At 36.8% G+C, this 18,777-nt stretch overlaps 1 protein-coding gene across 1 annotated transcript in view; it reads right to left on the bottom strand.

Annotated features, from left to right (window-relative positions):
* LOC103042905 (kelch-like protein 29) overlaps positions 1-18,777 on the bottom strand; it is a 153,251-nt gene that overhangs the window by 24,775 nt on the left and 109,699 nt on the right. Inside the window, exons 10-11 of the mRNA XM_049463972.1 lie at positions 12,680-12,862; positions 6,866-7,046 (exon numbers count right to left, since the gene is read on the bottom strand). Of these exons, the coding sequence (XP_049319929.1) occupies positions 6,866-7,046; positions 12,680-12,862 (364 nt within the window). The remainder of the gene's footprint in view (positions 1-6,865; positions 7,047-12,679; positions 12,863-18,777) is intronic.

The raw sequence follows: 18,777 nt of genomic DNA, 5'->3' as shown, positions 1-18,777 counted from the left end.
GACAGCAGTGTGTAAATCGAGTAGCCACTCCCATCTCAGCTATTTTTTGTTAAGATCTCCTAATTCATGCAGATTGGTCAAACTTTTTTCCAGATGTCCTGTAGTAAAAAATATTAGATTATTCCACCTTCCTATGTAAAATTAATATTGTTTAAATAGAGCTATAGTGTGTATTTTCCTTGCTTCCTATTGATTTAAACAGTGGGAAAAAATCAAGCCAACTTAAAATATTAATTAAGTTAATTCATTGTCCCAACTCATTACAGTTTGGTCAGCAATACCGAAATAAAATTGAGTTATTATTTTTTGTGTCCCTTCCACTCAATTTGTTTAGTGTGTATTTCCATCTGCAGGTCAGGACTCTCGCTCACATGAAGTGTGGCGGCCTTTCTATTCTCAGACTGATCACAGGAGGGCTTATGACCTCCTGTCTCTTGACAAGCAGGAGGTACGATGAATCATGTACATACTGTATCTATCTGTGTCCAGAAAAATAAATGTACTTATTTATGTTATGGTTTTTTTAGAGTTGTAGAGTGGCACAACAGTCTAACTACTGCTCATCAAGTGTAAGAAGATTGTAAGTTTAAATCCCAGCAAAAACATATATAAGACTTAAACCGCTCTAATGAAAAAAAAAAACTACTAGACTGGGGACATCATGTGATGAGGAAAGTTCTGACATACAGATGAGAATAAAGAATAAACATCTTATTTACTAATGTTTTGATTTTTAACAAAACATGCACTGTCGACTAAACTTATCAGTTTATTAGTTTATTATTTCTATTCAGCCCGCTTTGAGATTATTTTACAGTGTGGCAAGAATCGCTCCCAAACTCCTTCTGTGCCAGTTTCAAAATGCTTTACAGCTGCACAGGCAACCCTACACCTCAGCCATGTGAGATTTCTGTTGGAACACAATCAAAGCCTAAGAATTTCCTTAAATAAGTACAGTGTTTTCAGAGGGTCTTTTCTTTTTTTAGGTTTACCTCGCGGCAGAGGCTTTCTGAGGCTGGGTGAAGCAGATGCCTCGCAGAGCAGAAGGCAGCGAGAGCCGCTATTAACCGCCAGCTGCGCTCCAACCAACACATCGCAGTCCACTGAGAGCAGAGATTGGAGTGGAAACCAGAGAAGCGAGCGCGCAAAGAGACTTTCAATTAAGAAAACTGTCAAAAAGAAAAAAATGTTTGGGGCTGCCTTTGCTGCTTCGGTTCGATGCAGCTGCACCAAAAGCAAAAACTCCAGAACAACTGAAAAGGAGCTACTGGGAGCTGGTGGAGAGCTGCGAAAGAGAGAGAGAGAGAGAGAGAGATAGAGATGAAGGCGCAGGAGGAAGGAAAATTATCAGCTCTTTTAATCCCATGGTGTGTTGAGCTAGCGCAGCCGGGTGCTCTATCTCAGTGTGCCACAATGAGCGCTAGCTTTGGCTACCTCCAGGAGCTGAAATCCAAGTGCCGCGCTTAATGATTCATTTGTAGGGCAGCTCAGAAACAACCAGCGCTCCCTCACCGCTATAGTTCTCTGGGAAACGAACACAGGGGAGCTGCAGGATTCAAAAACAGCCGCAAAGCCTTGAACTGAGAGTTTTAGGGAGCTCAGTAATTCTTCAAAGAGAAATCAAGTGGTGAACAGTGTGATAATGTGACATATTTTTAACATATGGAAACGTAGAGGGAATTTGAGGAGGGAACAGCCTAAAAAGCTTATATTGGTGCCAATATTGGAGTTTTATTGTTTCTTTTGTAAACCACAAAGCAGATGCTGCTGGTCACTATCATTACCATACACTATATGATGTACACTGTGGGTGGTAATGTTTTTTATGATGTATTTCTGGTACTCGTGTGACTCATAGATCGATGAATGTTAAGTGTCTGTATGATTGAGCACATAAGTACACAATGTACAGGTCTGGTCATTTAAAGCCATGCCCTTGAAGCAACACTTAATAAATGATTTACTTTTTTTTTTTTTTAATAAGCTGGGTGTCATTTAAATAATTTCAATAATGGATCGGTCCCATTATTGAAAGATTCCCAGCTTATTAAAAACACCCAAACAATACTTTTTTCGATTCCTTTTTCTAAAATATAAAAACGATAATTATTATTACACAACATATTTATTTACCAGCCAACATGAGTAATCTCATTCTCATACTATCACCAGTAGAGGCTCCATCATTTTGGATCTTAATAAAGTCGTGGCACTTTATTAAGAACAAAAAACATGTTTCCTTGTTGGTGTGATCCATGCATAGTATCCAAAACAGGTACCAAAATATTTTCAGTACTTTCAGACATTTTGGTCGGTGTCTTTTTGATATCAAATTGCAATACATAGCCCTACCCAGGATTAAAGGTACCTAATTAATGATGTGAAACTTCTGATCTTTCTGGATTCTTATCTTACTTTGTTTTTACGTCAGTCAGCATTACCATATCTGTTAATAACTTCATTAATTTAACTACCCAGCTTAATTATGTATACAGTAAGCACAATGTGGTGTATACTAACATATTAAATAACTTAACTGACTTTCTATATTATTTTATAAAGATATGTTCATGTTGACCGATGAAAAAGTTAAAGTAAGCATCCAGTAAGATCTGAGGTTTCAGAGTATAAATAAATGTAGAATCACTATTTGGCAAACAAAAGGTCACTTTTGCCCTTTTCTAATTATTATGTGTTGTAACTGCTTATTAATTAAACTGCCCATTACAGTATTTACAATATTCATCAACATTAATGAACTTCTTTAAAATATATATATATAAACCCTTTATAAAGAAGAATTATTTTAAAGTGTTTTAAATGTAAGTGTAGCTTATGTAATATCCTGTTAGGTCAATTACTGTTCCCAAAATTAAAACCCACTCCATTTGTATTCCTCCAGCAAGTCCTCTCACACGCAGCTATTCTGTAATGAATAGGAGGTACAATCTCCACAATATCTGCTCATTAGTCTGAATGGGATTTTTTCCTGCAGAGCTTGAGCATCCTTGCAGCAGTTGCTATTGAAGAATGCACATGATTTCATCAGTGCAAAGGTCAACAGCATCGTGACCTTATTGAGTGGCACAGAATGCTGAGACAATGTCCGTGTCATGACTGGAATACACGCGGAGAGAATTAACTCCCTCCCAGTCGGAACTTGGCTTCCTTTCCCCGGCTCGCCAGGCTGAATGGCTGCCGGGTACGGGCCAGAGACTGCGGCTTTGTGACCAGAATCCATCATCAAAGACCAATTAAATTGTAAGTGCTGGTAATAACACTTCAGTACGGAACATCCTTGGCATAATCACAACTCTTCCCCTCCCACAGCAAGGCTCGCCTCTAGGGGTGTGGTATTTCAAAATGGTAAAAGGTTAGAAGTCTTGCAGCTGACACACGCTCAGCCACTGTGATGAGCACTGTGCTGGGGGGATGCAAACCATGCCTTCTGATGAGGGGAGTTGTTTTTTTTTTCCTTTTTTCTGAAGCACGTATAGTTTGCATTCCTCTAGAGTTTTTACCCTATATGGGTCATTCTATGGAAACGTCCATTTTTGTGTACCTAGATTTTACAGATATATTACACTTGAAAATAATATTAAATTTAAAGGGTTAAATTTTATTTAAATGTATTATAAAATAGAACAAGAAGTTATTTAAATAATTTTCAACCTGTTTAAACCTGTTTTTTAAATCAATAATTTATTTTTTTCCAAGCACAACAAAAGTGCTCATCTCCACAGTCATCTAAAAGAGATGTGTGCTGTACTGTATATTATGGAAAAGAAAATATATTTATATTACTTTTTAGCTGCAATAGTCTACACATGACACACATATGACACACATAAATCACATGAAAATCCCTCAAAAATAAATACATAAATGATGTAGAACTATGATAAAAGCTCAAACTAAAAAAAAATATTGTTCACAAAAAAAACAAAACAAATATATTTATCTATAACTGTGGCCCAGTGAAGTCTCACTGTTTTAACTGGTGGTCTCACAAACACAAAACATAGCTTAATTTAAAATAAAATATATGGCATATATGAAGATATATGATCTAAAACACATTGTATTTTGTTATTCACCTGTTAATGTAATGAATTTACATTCATTTATATAAAATGTATATTACTCTATTCTTATATTGTAAAAAATAATATATATATATATATATATATATATATATATATATATATATATATATATATATAATTTAAATAACATTTTAACATATATATCATGATTGACAGCACAAGGCACCCATTGTACACAAAATGCATTTTTCTCCTCAATTGTAACTGGTATTCCCTTTCTTTGATAACTTAGATAATAACACGTTTAAATCAAAGTTAAATGTTAAAATAAAAAAACATTTTGCCATCCAAAAGTAGAATAAGCTGTGAATAAGCTGTATGTGTGTCTGTTGTGCTCTCAGAAATAGAATAGGATGTGTAGCATGTGGAGATGTATTAATATAGGTGATTTGCTGTAGTGGAAAAGCAGCATCATTACACGATTAGAGAGCGGGAGAGATAGAGAGAGAGAGAAAAAGAGAGAGAGAGTGCTGAGAGCGCACTGCCCTGTGATTGATTAGAAATAGAGCCCCTACTATGAGTGGCCCAATAGCGGCCTTGAGAAAGAGACTGATTGAGGACATAATTCTGAACGGAGGAGATTTCATGGTTAGGAGCACGAAACTGAAGGCAAGATGGATGGCGGGCCACAAATTAGGAGTCAGTCAGAGAGGCTAGCTTATTTTTCCCCCCTCAGCGGCCTCGAATAGCAAACTAACCACTGCTCTGTAAACAATGATCCCCCTCAATACTCTGTCAATTAACTAGTGACTCATGCAAATCCACAGGAGGCTAGACACTCTGGAGGAGTGGGCAATAAACGAGCCAGGCTAGGACTATAGACAAGGCCAGTCAATTGTAGCAGCTTCTTCTTCTCTCTTTTTTTTTGTTGAGAAAAGTATAATAAGTGTGAGATGCAAATAGAAAGCCTGAAGCATCAGCAGCAGTGTTTTTCATTAAACGCAATTAGCGCTTTTAGGGAAATACGCTTATTTTTATCATGTCTATCCCTTCAACGGGAAAATAAGCAAGGACAGAAAGAAGTGCAATACGCTCTTAGACGAATATACCCACAAGCATGAAAGAATAATTTGAAAACCTTGCTTTTTTTATTTTTCCTTATTATTTCAGGTGACCACTGTTATACACGGCTGTTTTACATGCACCAGTATCCACTACTAGAGTAGCCACTATCATATACTGATCAGCACCACCTGTGTGATACTTCATAGGTCCCCCTTAAGCTACTAAAACCAGAACAGATCTGACCATTAGAGGCATGGACACCACAAGATCTTGGATGCTGTGCTGTTGTATCTATCTGTGACCAAAAAATTAGCAGTGGGGCTTTTTTTATCAGGTCTTTTTTTTTTAGCAGTTGCATTTGTGTGTTTAAGCCTCCATAACCACAAAACTGAACCTTTACATATGGACAGTTTTAAACGTGCATTTGTTGATAAGATGAAAGATACAAAACTGGCATCTGAAGGTAAAGAAGCAGGTGGACTGTTGCAGAAGAGATACAAAGAATTTACGCAATGATTTTTGTAAATAATTCTGAAGTTATTAAGGGAGTTTTTTAAGGTAAGACTACCAGGTGGGATACTTAGTAGTATAGCAGTAGTGTAGTATATATAGGAATGTATATTGTTACTGTATATATTATTTTCCTTAAAAAGCACAGCACTAATTGAAGCAACTGTCTTGCTTTCCCTTGCGAAGCCCTGCAACTGTTTCTTCTATTTATACATTTTCTGAAGATATGAAATAAAACACATTGTAAGTGCTCTTTTCAGTCTCTTTGCATTTATTTACAATGTTCTTGATAATCTAATAAATTAAAATGAACTTTTAGCTAAAGTTACTGGTGTGACCCATTTTACTCACTTAGGAAAATGTGAAAAAAAAAAATAGAACTACCAGTTAATAGAATTTAACTGGTGTTACCTTTCTTAAAGTAACATTTATGGAAAAATAACACAGTTCTTGTGAACCACTTTACTTCCTTAAGAAACTGTGAAAAATTGATAATAACTAAATTAAATAACATATTTTAGCAGATACATCATGATTGACAGTGTGTGATTTCACTGTTAAGTTGCAGCCCAACATGCATTTTTCTCTTACAATGTAACTGGTGTTACCTTTCTTTGGAATGCATAATGTTTTAACAAATGCACCAAAAGGTAAAAAAAAAAACAAATTAAACTATCATTTTCGGGAAAAAAAATATATATCACACCGTTCTTGTGAGAGGTTTTTGTGGAGTTTCACCAAAGTTACACAGTGCAGTATTAAAGGTTAAATTCACAGTCAGTGTACCCTCAGAATCATTCTGAAATTGTTAAGGTAGTTGTTTAAGGTAGGACTACTAGGTAGTGTATATATGGGTATGTATATATTTCCTGTATATATTGTTTACCTTAAAAAGCACAGCACTAATTAAAGTAATAGTCATCCCTGTGCAGCTCTGCTACAGTTGATTACAGCAGCAGTCTCCGCAGTGTTCTTCAAAATGAAACCTGATCTGATCAGTGCAATGCATTTGCTCCATAGGCACCTGCCACAGAAATACTCCCACAATGCCCCAGCAGAGATCTAATTATCAGATTGGCTCCCAGCACAGAAAAAGCTGACCATACACGCTTATCTGGAATGCATAATGGCTTCCGATGGAATGTTTAATTTAGATGCTCGCAGTGTGTGTGTGTGTGTGTGTGTGTTTGTGTGTGCGTAAGTGTAGGCGTGCTCGTGTTTGTGTGTAGGTCCAGCCAACGTACCTTTCGACATTATCCAGGTTCCCTGCCACGCCGAGTCCTCCGATGGTGTACAGCTTGCCGTCATACACCACGCTGTTGTGCCGGCAGCGAGGGACTGTCATCCGAGACACCAGGTTCCAATTATCCAGCAGGGACATGTAGCACCACACGTCTGCCAGCATGACTCCTGACTCCATTCCACCTGAAGAAGGTGCAAAGCCCAATCACAAATGACTGCTCAAGTCTCCATTTACACCCTCCTCCTGGGCCCCCTGCTCTGAAAGCAGCCTGTCTGCCCTCCCACACACCTGCTCCAATACAACTCAACTGAAGGAAGGGGAAGAAGTGCCACAAAAAAAAAAGCCCTCAGTAATCACGTAATGATCTGCAGGTACAGAGCACAACTGAGGGGTCATTATATTTTGCAAACCTACAGTTAATTATTATTTTTTTTATATTTTCTGCAACTGATTAATCTCCCAAGTGGTTTCCTCATAGTTAGCCCCCCCCCCAAAAAAATGTAATATATTTGTAATATATTTTTTATATATTTAAAATATTTTAACTCTATTTGTTTTATTACTGGTTTTACTTTTGGCCTTTCACCTTTTTATTTTATTTATTTCATCCTTTTATTTTTTATATACTTACTGTATATACTTATTATTGTTGTTATTTATTTATTTTAGTTCCATCAATTACCTTTTTTATCTTTTATATACTTACTGTATATGCTTATTATTGTTGTTATTTATTTATTTTAGTTCCATTAATTACCTTTTTTATTTTTTATATACTTAGTGTATATGCTTATTATTGTTGTTATTTATTTATTTTAGTTTCATCAATTACGTTTTTTATCATTTTGGTGTTAGTTTAGTCCTCTATTTCTTTAATTGTGTTTATATTGTTTTTATCTCTTTGTGTTATTACTTTACATTTTAGCCTGTCTGCATATTCATATATTTATTCAAAATATTTTATTTCTTCTTAATTAAATCTTACATTGTTTGCTTGTTTTCATATTTAGTTAGATTTTTATTTTTATATTTATATCAGTAAAGGCTCGGAAAATGCATTGAAACCGACAGGTACCCTCAATGTATTCCGAATGTAAATAAAAGTTGATTAATTGATTGGTTGAAAAAGAGTAAGCACCTCAGTATGGAGTCAAAAAAGGGTCATAAAGATTTTGAGTTTGTAAAACAGAAGTCACAAATGTACTGAAACTTGTAACTGCGTTTAAACAACTGCATGCACGAAAATCCAAATCCACAAATTAACTGGAATGTGCAAACTTGAAACAGAAAGTAATATTAATAATAATTCAAATGTACGAATGTGAAAAAATATTTTAATTATATATAAATATATATTTTTTAATTTGTAAATCCAATCTCTTGAATGTGTGAATCAGTACTGCTCAAATGGCTTAAGCTGGGTCAGACCAAAAATCACATTGAATTTGTGAGGTTGTAAATGTGACAGTGGGTGTTTTTCACTGTGGAGCTAAAAATCCTCTCATTCATCTTCTCTGCTGCGGGTGCGAAGCTCTAGCTGCAGTTGCGAATTTTGACCCTGTTTTGACGCCTGATTGATGGACCAATAGGAAAGCTTTATCTGGACCAATCAGATTACGGGGTTTGTTTAACCAATCAGAACAATGGGTGGGTCTCTGCAGCTCAGAGTACTGGGCATGTCGAAAGGTGGTCGTCTATTGGTCTATTGGAGCTGACGTTCCACGTGGCCGCCATTTTGGAGTCGGCCACCATGCGCCCCCCAGTGGATCAATTTACACTGAGGAAGGAGTTTAATAAACCGATAATATTCACAACTCTACCAATTTACACACGGTTTGGTTTGTTACAAACAGCAGAGATGTAGTAATGATACAGGACGCTGTCACACATTACAAATATGTGCTTTCATGCTGAAATACTTTACATTATGCTCTTTATCAAAGACAGACATATGGTATAGCATATTAATTAGTACATAAATTAATTAATTTATTAATATATATATATATATATATATATATATATATATATATATATATATATATATATATATATGTGTGTGTGTGTGTGTGTGTGTGTGTGTGTGTGTGTGTGTGCATCTATGTACATAAATATAAAATTAATTCATATAATTAGAACATAATATAAAGTATTTCAGCATGAAAGCACGTATTTGTAATGTGTAAATCAGGTAAAAAATTGGTAGAGTTATGAATATTATTGTTTTATTAAACTCCTTCCTCTGTGTAAATTAATCCACCGGGGGCGCATGGTGGCTGACTCCAAAATGGCGGCCACACTTTCGACACGCCCACACCTTTCGACACGCCCAGTACTCTGAGCTGCAGAGACCCACCCATTGTTCTGATTGGTTAAACAAACCCCGTAATCTGATTGGTCCGGATAAAGCTTTCCTATTGGTCCATCAATCAGGCGTCAAAACAGGGTCAAAATTCGCAACTGCAGCTAGAGCTTCGCACCCGCAGCAGAGAAGATGAATGAGAGGATTTTTAGCTCCACAGTGAAAAACACCCACTGTCACATTTACAACCTCACAAATTCAATGTGATTTTTGGTCTGACCCAGCTTAAGCCATTTGAGCAGTACTGATTCACACATTCAAGAGATTGGATTTACAAATTAAAAAATATATATTTATATATAATTAAAATATTTTTTCGCATTCGTACATTTGAATTATTATTAATATTACTTTCTGTTTCAAGTTTGCACATTCCAGTTAATTTGTGGATTTGGATTTTTGTGCATGCAGTTGTTTAAACGCAGTTACAAGTTTCAGTACATTTGTGACTTCTGTTTTACAAACTCAAAATCTTTATGACCCTTTTTTGACTCCATACCTCAGTCTCTGAGTGGTGCTGTATCATAGGAACACATGCATTATTAGCAAGCATTAGTCTGTTAATCTGTGCTAATTTACTTTGTACAGTAATTGCTGCAGCCATCCCAATTTAGCAATAGTAAATAAGTAAATACAGCAGATAGCATCCTAATATAATACCAGCCACAAGCACCAAATCCTGCTTGGTACATGTCTGCTGGGGGATGGCAGGCGGCTGGCACACCTCTGAACAATAGGTGTGAGAGAGAGAAAAAGAAAGAGAAAGAGAGAGAGAGGGTGAGAGAGAACCCTACTGGGTTTCATTTCCACTGAAACTGTGGTCAGTTGTATGCCAGCTATAGAGCACACACGGCTCAGCTCAAATTCCAGCTGGATTCTGAACAGCAGGAAACTGGAAAATGATGTTTGTTCCCAGAAAGCCACTTGGGGGGGTTAGATTTGACATTATGATACTGACTGATTCTGCTAAAATAATTTATCATTATGACTCAGTATTTAGATGCATGGTGATGCACAGTTCAGTTAGATTCTGTCAGGAGAAACTATGATAATCAGAATATGTTTTTAAGTTGTGATTTACGTATCAGTTTGCTGTACACTCACTTTACACTGCATAAATATTTGTTATTTGTGTAATAATGAACAACATTTACCTTGCTAGATAAGTTATCCTGAAATAAACTGATGAATGGGTATTTGTTACATAGTATTATGTTGGGGTGCTTTGAGTGCTTGTATGTACATTTTTATGTAGGCGGATGTATGTGGATGTCTGCTATATATATTTACAGATATTTAATTTATTTGGGGTTTTTTTTACTCTTGATGAAGGGGTGTGTGCAAAATGTGTTGGGTTATTCATAGTGTTTTAATTTTGTGTCTATATGTACCTGTTTTTTGGAAAAAAGGAAGAAAACAATAAAACTGTATTCACAAAAAAAAAATACTTTGCTTTACTAATAGCAATTTATTTCTAACTCAAAATTTAAAAACAAAAAAAGAGCACACATGTAAAAAATGCCTTTTTTCCCCTGAAGAAACAGAACATTATTTAGAATAAACTAACATACAGTGGCATGCAAAGTATTGTGTTTCTCTTTCTTTAAACATTAAAGTGAGTAAAAGATGAACCAGTAAAACATTATTTTTTGCCACACAAGTTTTGTAGATTTTTTCTTTAAAAAAAAAAAACAATACTCATTTTTAGGTAGCAGTTGTCTTAGTCTGCAAAATAATTAACCATCTTCGGTTGACAAATGCCCCACCATGTCAATTTCAATGTTTCACAATATTTCTCTATTAATATCTTTGTGATAATACACATCTATGGTTTGGATATTTCCTAAATCTATACAGCCATTTTTATGAGAGCATTTTATGTGACTAACTTATTGAGTTACAGGGGTTGAACAATGAAACTGAAACACCTGGTTTTATACCACAATAATTTATTGTGGTGACGGACAGTTCTGGTGGAAACAGGAGAGTTGAGGTGCACATTGAATTCTGTCGTGATTTGAGCAGCTGTGGTTTTATGTTTTTTGCATACAATCCCGGTTAGCACCTGAACATCCCTTTCAGACAGCTTCCTCTTACAGCGTCCACAGTTAATCCTGTTGGATGTGGTTTGTCCTTCTTGGTGGTATGTTTACATTACCCTGGATACCGTGGCTCTTGATACATCACACAGACTTGCTGTCTTGGTCACAGATGCACCAACAATTTGTCCTCTTTAAAACTCTGGTATATCAACGATAATGTTGTGTGCATTGCAATATTTTGAGCAGAACTGTGCCCTTACCCTGCTAATTGAACCTTCACACTCTGCTCTTACTGGTGCAATGTGCAATTAATGAAGATTGGCCACCAGGCTGCTCCAATTTAGCCATTAAAACGTCCCACACTAAAATGACAGGTGCTTTAGTTTCATTGTCCAACCCCTGTATGTGCCTATGAACATGGATTGAGATTTCCATTGTGCCCCAGTGCCTGATTCTTTGCTTCACCAAACAAGCAGGTTTCATTTATTCAGTCATTCCATTAATTTAAACAATTAAGAACAAGTCCTTAGTAATTTCCTAAATATCCAGCAAATTAAAAACAAACAAACCACAAATCCACCAATCAACCCCGAGTAAGAGAGTAAGAAGGTAAGTTTCTGAGCTGCACTGTATGATTGCAGTATATAATAACAGAAGCACTGAATTTAATGGGACAGGGCGGTCATCGACCCCAGGGGGTTAAGAAATGGCAGTTAACACTAAGGTTGGGGGTCAAGCTGAGGTCTGGAAGACCATATAAGTCATTTTAATGGATTTAAAAACTCATTCTGTACATTAATCAAGCTAAAAAAAAATAGGGTGGACAAAAGTATTGTTTAGAAAAACTTTTTATAATTTTATTCTACTGTAAAGAAAAAATGGGGGTGGATAAAACATGCTTTTTGTAATGATTTTTAAAATTTATTTTAAAATAAGATTCCTAGCTGCTACAGAAAGCTTTAATACTTTTTTATACTTTCCCCCCAAGTTTAGGCAATTATATGTGTATATAATTAGATAGAACAATAATTAAAATCCTAAAGAAATGGCTTTTGGAATAAGTCATTGCTTAGCTGCTCACAGGAACAACAGTAGTGCCTAAGCATTTGTCCACTACTGTACCAAATTTCTCTAATTGCTTACATGAGGTATAAAATATTTAAATAACATTTTAATTACACTTTTGCTGTCATCACAACATTGAAAACACTGACCTTAAAAAGAATCTGCAAGTTCCTGCAAAATTAATGTTCTAGTGTCTCCCAGTGACACAACTCTGGCAGGAAAAGTGTGAAAAAGCAGAAGTGGAAACACTGCCTCCATGACATCTCGCCAACCTGTGCTAAATATAAAAGCCCACACCTGTGGGAGGCTTCCAGCCCTGCAAGTGACATACAGATGGTTTGATTACCTGACAGGTAGATATTATCCCCTGCTGAAATGACAGAGAAGAACTCGCGGTCATAGAAAGGCAAGCTGGCCAGGGGGTACCACTTGTTGTTCTGGGGGTTGAAGCAAGTGACGGCTGTCAGCGAGCGCTGGTTCATCCCAATGACCTGCCGCCCCCCCACCAGCACTATCACCTCTGCTACCCCTGCAGGACAGACACAGCAAAAAAAAACAAAAACAAAACAAAAAAGAATTAAATAAAAAAAAGGGACATTTTGCAGTGACATTTTGAGTGGACAGAAAGGCCTAGAGTCAGTAGAGGGAAAAAGAAAAGTGTATTTTATAGTATTTAATCATCACTAAGCACTCTGAGGCTATGTTCACACAGCAGGCAATGCGACTAAAGAGCCAGACCTCAATTTGTACATCTTTTGCGACTAGGAGAAGGAAAAAAAAAAGTTGGAAAATGGATGACTGCAATGAGGGAAGGTTTCAGTGAAGATATATTGTGTTTCTAATGAAGTGAAACACTAAAGAATGCAAACCACAGCTACATCCATTGCTTAAAAACAAGACTTTTTTTAAAAGTGAGTTTGAATGCATTCTCACTGATGAGCCCAGCTGTCAGTCCCTGAAACTACCTGATAGCTTCTGTGAAGCTAGAGAAGATGAAACCGAAACTTCACGTGAAGCTCACATCCATCAGTTACACAGTGCAAACTTTTAAAAGACAAATCTCTGATATGGTTCACATTAAACAAAATTGTGTGGCCAGCCCAAACTAAACATTTCTGCCACTTGGTGTGTAAACATAGCCAAAATAACATTTCTAAAACTCTCTTTGTAACAGCTATAGACCCTCCATGCCAGTTGGTTCTATTGTTTTTGCTTTCAGCTAGAGACTTTTTATCTCTCCTTTGTTGACAGTCTAAGAATACAAACAGCAAAAAGGAAGGCAAACAACAAACACAATCAAAGAACTATCTTATAAAACTCACCAGGGAGAACTTCGTGTAATCTCTGAAATTAATAAAGAAATGGCAGTAACAGCCAGCCTCAGTCTAGGAAAGCATAAAGTTCTTAAGCCTGAAACACAAACCCTGAAAATTTCATGCTGACTGACAGGAAGATGTGCGAAACTATTCCCCTGACCTGCACAGACAAAGCTTTCCCAACAAATATATTTATTTAGGGAATGATAAAGTAGAGGATTCACTTCTGTGGGAGAAAAAGAGAGATTCTTGTCTTTGGGCTTCAGGCTCAGTCAAGTCAGTTTGTTTGACTGGCCAACAAGATTTTTATCTCCAAGCGTTTGGATTAAAATTCATGACATACATTCCTCCTCCAAAAGCAGAAGGCTGGGGCAGAGAGGATCTGCCGTGTGCAGTGGGAGAAAATGAAACGTCAATGTTTCTTACTTACAGTAAAAAAAAAAAAAAAAAAAAAAGGAGTGAGAAAGAAAGTAAAAAAGATATTTTCGAGAATGTACCCCAACTTTTGCTAGATGTGTTTAAAATGCGAAAAGCTGACTACCTCGGAGGACCCTCGCTGTAGCAGCATTACTCTTTCCATCGTTAATTTTTGAATAAAAAGCAGCACATGCTAGGAGTCATTCTATTTGTAGAGGTCTGCGTATCACAAGATGTTGGAATACTATATAGGCGGAGAACAGCAGACCCTTACAGTGCAGCAAACAATTTGCATGACTGGCACGGCCATCTGCTCACACAGAGCCTCGGTCTCCGAGCGCTTGGCGTAGTGCGGCTCGGTTACTGTGTGCACGGTTTGACCGTTCGGCTTCTTACGGACCCCTCTGGCCTTGGGAGGCATGCTGCCTTGGGGGCAGACAAACTCTGGCCCCACATCTGCAAGTGTAGTCCATTCCTGACATCCTGGTACCGGAGGGAAACTGCCACCCCATCAATCGAGCCCTCTGTGACAGCTCAACAAGAGAGTCAGGCCTGCTCTCCACAACCGGCAGCTACACTGGAAAAAATATATACACTTAATTTACTCTATTTCAATGTAAATGTGTATTTGATTGGAATATATTAACACTAAGTATGTCAGAAAAATGCTGCCAAATATGTTCAGTGCTAAGTATTGTACAGTAAAGTAAAAAATAATATCAATTAGAATTAAATGTAAAGATGATTGTAAGACAGGCACAATTTATCACTCTGCTTATTTTAGCAGGAAGATAATATATAATATATTGAACCTTAACCGCTTAATTGACAGGTTCTTACTAATACAGGCCCTAATTAACACAGGTACTGCCAAACATAATTCAAATTAAATGCATAATTTGATTTATTCATAAGGAATCCATGCTTAGATTAAGTTTCCAGTCAGAAGCAGGTTCTAACAAGTGTAGGCAGATCTGACATTGACATTGGTTCCAATTGCTTTAAATCTGCTTTACCATTCTGAGGTAAATACTTATGAAATATAACACAATTAACAATAATGTAGTGAATTGAGGTTATTTAAAGCATTTAGGCAATAAATCTTAGAATTTTGACAAATTCTTATAAAGTATTCTCCCTTAGACAGGGTCAACACAGATCGGTGGATGGTTATAAGCAATAAAAACACTTTTTAAGGCAAGAAACAGCATTATGTAAGAATTGCCATCTCTTGCACTGGCCCCAGGAAGAGTGTAATTGACACTTTGAGCCACCAATAAAGAACACGCTTTTCACATGCATTTTACAAGCTGAGAGCTATACAGATCACTGTTCTGCCTGCTTTACCAAAGTGAGACCCAAGTAGTGAGGTTTTGCTACAAAATAAGGAAATTTATATAACTTATAACTTAACTTTAATTAGACCTTGGTGTCCAATGCTGCATTCCATTTGAGCTAGGATGTGAGAAATTACTAGTTACATGTAAAATAAAATTAACCGAAGCGAGTTTCCAACTAGGAAAGTCAGGAGAGTGTAACCAACAGAGAGTAGAGAATCCAAGATGGCTGCACTGCACATCAAGCAGTAGTAGTAGTAGTATACATTACATTAGCAATTCTATTTGTTTTTCATTAAATCAGCCATACAAACAGTATTGTCTGACCTCTATCTGTGGACTTTTTCTCTGATGGGTAATGATAGCTGCTATCTGAATGTTAAACTGGAATGTAGTCAACTCTCAGCTCCTTATTTGACAACATTCTCATAACTCTGACCTCTGAGAAAAGTGGAACACAGCAGTGTACAACCCAGACAAAAACAAATTATCATTTTGGAATATTATTTAAAGTGTCACTAGTCTATATTATTTTGTTTTTAAACTGAAAGCATCACACCCGCCCAGTTTAAAATGATTCTTCCGCATGCTCGGTGTAATTATCCATTTTCACCAGAGAGGGCCCCAATTCTCCAAATCTCAAAACTTACAGACATCAGCTTTAACACTATTATAACATTTGAAATCTTGAGAAATATTAATTTAGTTTTTTACACTTTGCAAGGAAATAAACAGAGCAAAACTGTTGCAAGTCATTTATCAATGAATCTCAAATGGATCCCAAAAAGAGAAGAACAGTATCTTATAAAATACTGCCTTCATGTGTGTATACTAATTGATGCTGGTTGTACTAAGACACTGCACTGCAGTTCTATAGGGAATTTTTGAGATTTGTTTTGGAATAAGCCTTTTTTCACTCCTTCTCAGCTTTTGTTTATGGCTACACTAAATTTTTTCTTGAGTCATTATTTCACTGAAATGACAACACTTTTTCTTGAGTGTAGTTTTATGCTATCCTTCCCACCCCTGCTTGTAGTTGCTCATTGCAGCAGCTATAAACCCAGGCTGGGTGAGATGACAGCACACAGACAGGAATGGAGTGCTAATCTGGCCCAACACTCTTTCGGGGCTTGCTAATCCAGCATTGCTGGGATCAGGGGCTGGGATCCATGCCCTTCTCCCAGGTTCGGGAGCCCCTGCTGTGTAAAGCGCCATGCTATGTCTAGGTCTCTCCCGCTGACAAATGCACCCAGACAGGTATTAAGAGGCAGGCAGCAGGGGGCCTCGCCCGGCCGCAGCTTCTTTGCTGATTGGAGTGGATTAAGCAATGGTAAAAAAAAAAAAAAAAAAGAATAAATAAATAAAAAGTGCATGGAGTTGGCACTCAGCCTGTATGTTTGTTCTGTTAACTAAACTTCAGAAAAGAACGTCCTCCTTCCAGGAACTGCCAGACAAAAATCAGCAACCAAGATCATTTTAAGTTCATTTTCAAGTTGTTAGCCCTGTTGTTTCACACAAAGAGTTTGTTTCCTAAAGAATCATTATAAAATACTTTTCTTGAGTTAGTTTAAACAAGTGACTTGAAGCCTTTGGAACACTGCATAGCTGTTAAAAGACATATCTTAACCCCTTGAGACACTTGAGTGTCCTTAAAGGGGAACATTTTATTTTTGCTTCGTTGCACCATGATACTTGATATTTTTATATGGAGAAACTGCCCACACCATCTAATGGTCACATGACAACATTACATTTAATTGACTGTAAACAAGACAGTGGGAATCCCAGTCAGACGTTTCTACACCCAGTCCGGACAGAAACATGGACCAGATAAAAATTCTCATGCAATTTTATGTTTGAAACTAATTTATTTACTTACTGTAGAAAGGTAGACTTTTGATTTTGGACTAGACTGGGTCCTTCTAATCCTAAATGGCAAAGGATAATTTTTACATTTTTTTTAAATGAACTACTTTTCCCACATATAAGGGACAAAGACAAGAAGAACATAAAAATACACACCAAGCAAAAGTCCAAGCCTCACAGAGTTCTTATCTAAAGTGTTAGTTTTGTTCCTTGCACCAGAATTTTATGGTTTCATCTTTTAATGACTATTGATGGGACCCATTCAGATTCAGTAACTGCCTAGAATACACTACTATACTATTAGATCACTAGAGTCAGGTCAAAGACATTTTCTAAACTTCAATATAAATTTAGTTTAAAACTGATCGGGAAACCAAAAAACTAGGTGTCCATTAAAGACTACTAAAAACAAACAAACAAACAAACAAACTAACTGCAGTACTCTGGGTAAAATATGTGTAGTGCAATCTCAACAGAAAAATTGATAACTGGATTTTTGATCAAACTAAGACTTCCAAAAATTCTTCCAAAAGCTCTTCAAAAAACAGTATAGGGGTCCTGAGAAGAAGTGACTGGTATCAACACTTGCAGAGAGAGATCAAGCTAGTAAATTGGTTTAGGGTACTCTCCTGTGGAAGAAATGTTCCACAATCCATCATTAAAGGAAATTTTAAGTTGTATATATATATATATATATATATATATATATATATTGTATGGATATGCAAAGTAACATTTAATATTGAACATAGTCAGTCTTCAGGAAGATATTTAAAAATTAAAAAATAAAACAGTAGCAGGGATTCTGAGGAACCTGTCAATTCTTAAGGTCAAGGTCAAGCTAGTAAATTACTTTAGGATTGTCTCGCTGAAAAAAACATTTGTGACACAATCCATCACTAAAGACCTTCTGATTCCACGTGCTTTATCACGTTTTGATCGAGTTAAGGTGAACATATTGCGATGCATAAACAATGAAGCTTGAGCTTGAGGGGATAACAGTAAATTTACCTTTTAATAATGGAAAGATTATAGCTCCACAAGCAGCTGCGGACTGGGACATTCAAAATGGAAATCCTTGAACTAACGGTGTCACGCGGCAGAGCTTTTCTTAGGTACACATCAGTGAAATTTGCAGAGTGGCTAAAGCTCAGTAATAAGCGGTGCAGGTGCTGTGACACCCACTGTTGACACTCTCTTTGGCAAAGATGTGACACTGCTGTGGCTGGACTCCAGGCAATGTGCTTAGCGGCATTAGCATGGAGGTGCTGTTACAGGAGATGAAGCTCTACAGCTCTATACAGCTATTGGGATATCAGCAGCAGCAGCAGCAGCAGACTGGAGAGACCAGGTCCAGACTTTAAAAAAAGCTGCAGGCTTCTATACACCTCCAATCGGTAACGCAACAAGCGGGATTTATTTCCTACCCTGCACAATCCAACCAGGGATAAGTAGAAGAGTGACAAAAGATCGTGACAGATGGTGCCTAGCGTAATTACACTGTTCAC

This window comes from Astyanax mexicanus, chromosome 14 (assembly GCF_023375975.1).
Source record: "Astyanax mexicanus isolate ESR-SI-001 chromosome 14, AstMex3_surface, whole genome shotgun sequence".
NCBI lineage: Eukaryota > Metazoa > Chordata > Actinopteri > Characiformes > Acestrorhamphidae > Astyanax > Astyanax mexicanus.
The sequence above is the reverse complement of the archived record's forward strand: the minus strand, read 5'-3'. Positions and strand labels throughout refer to the sequence as shown.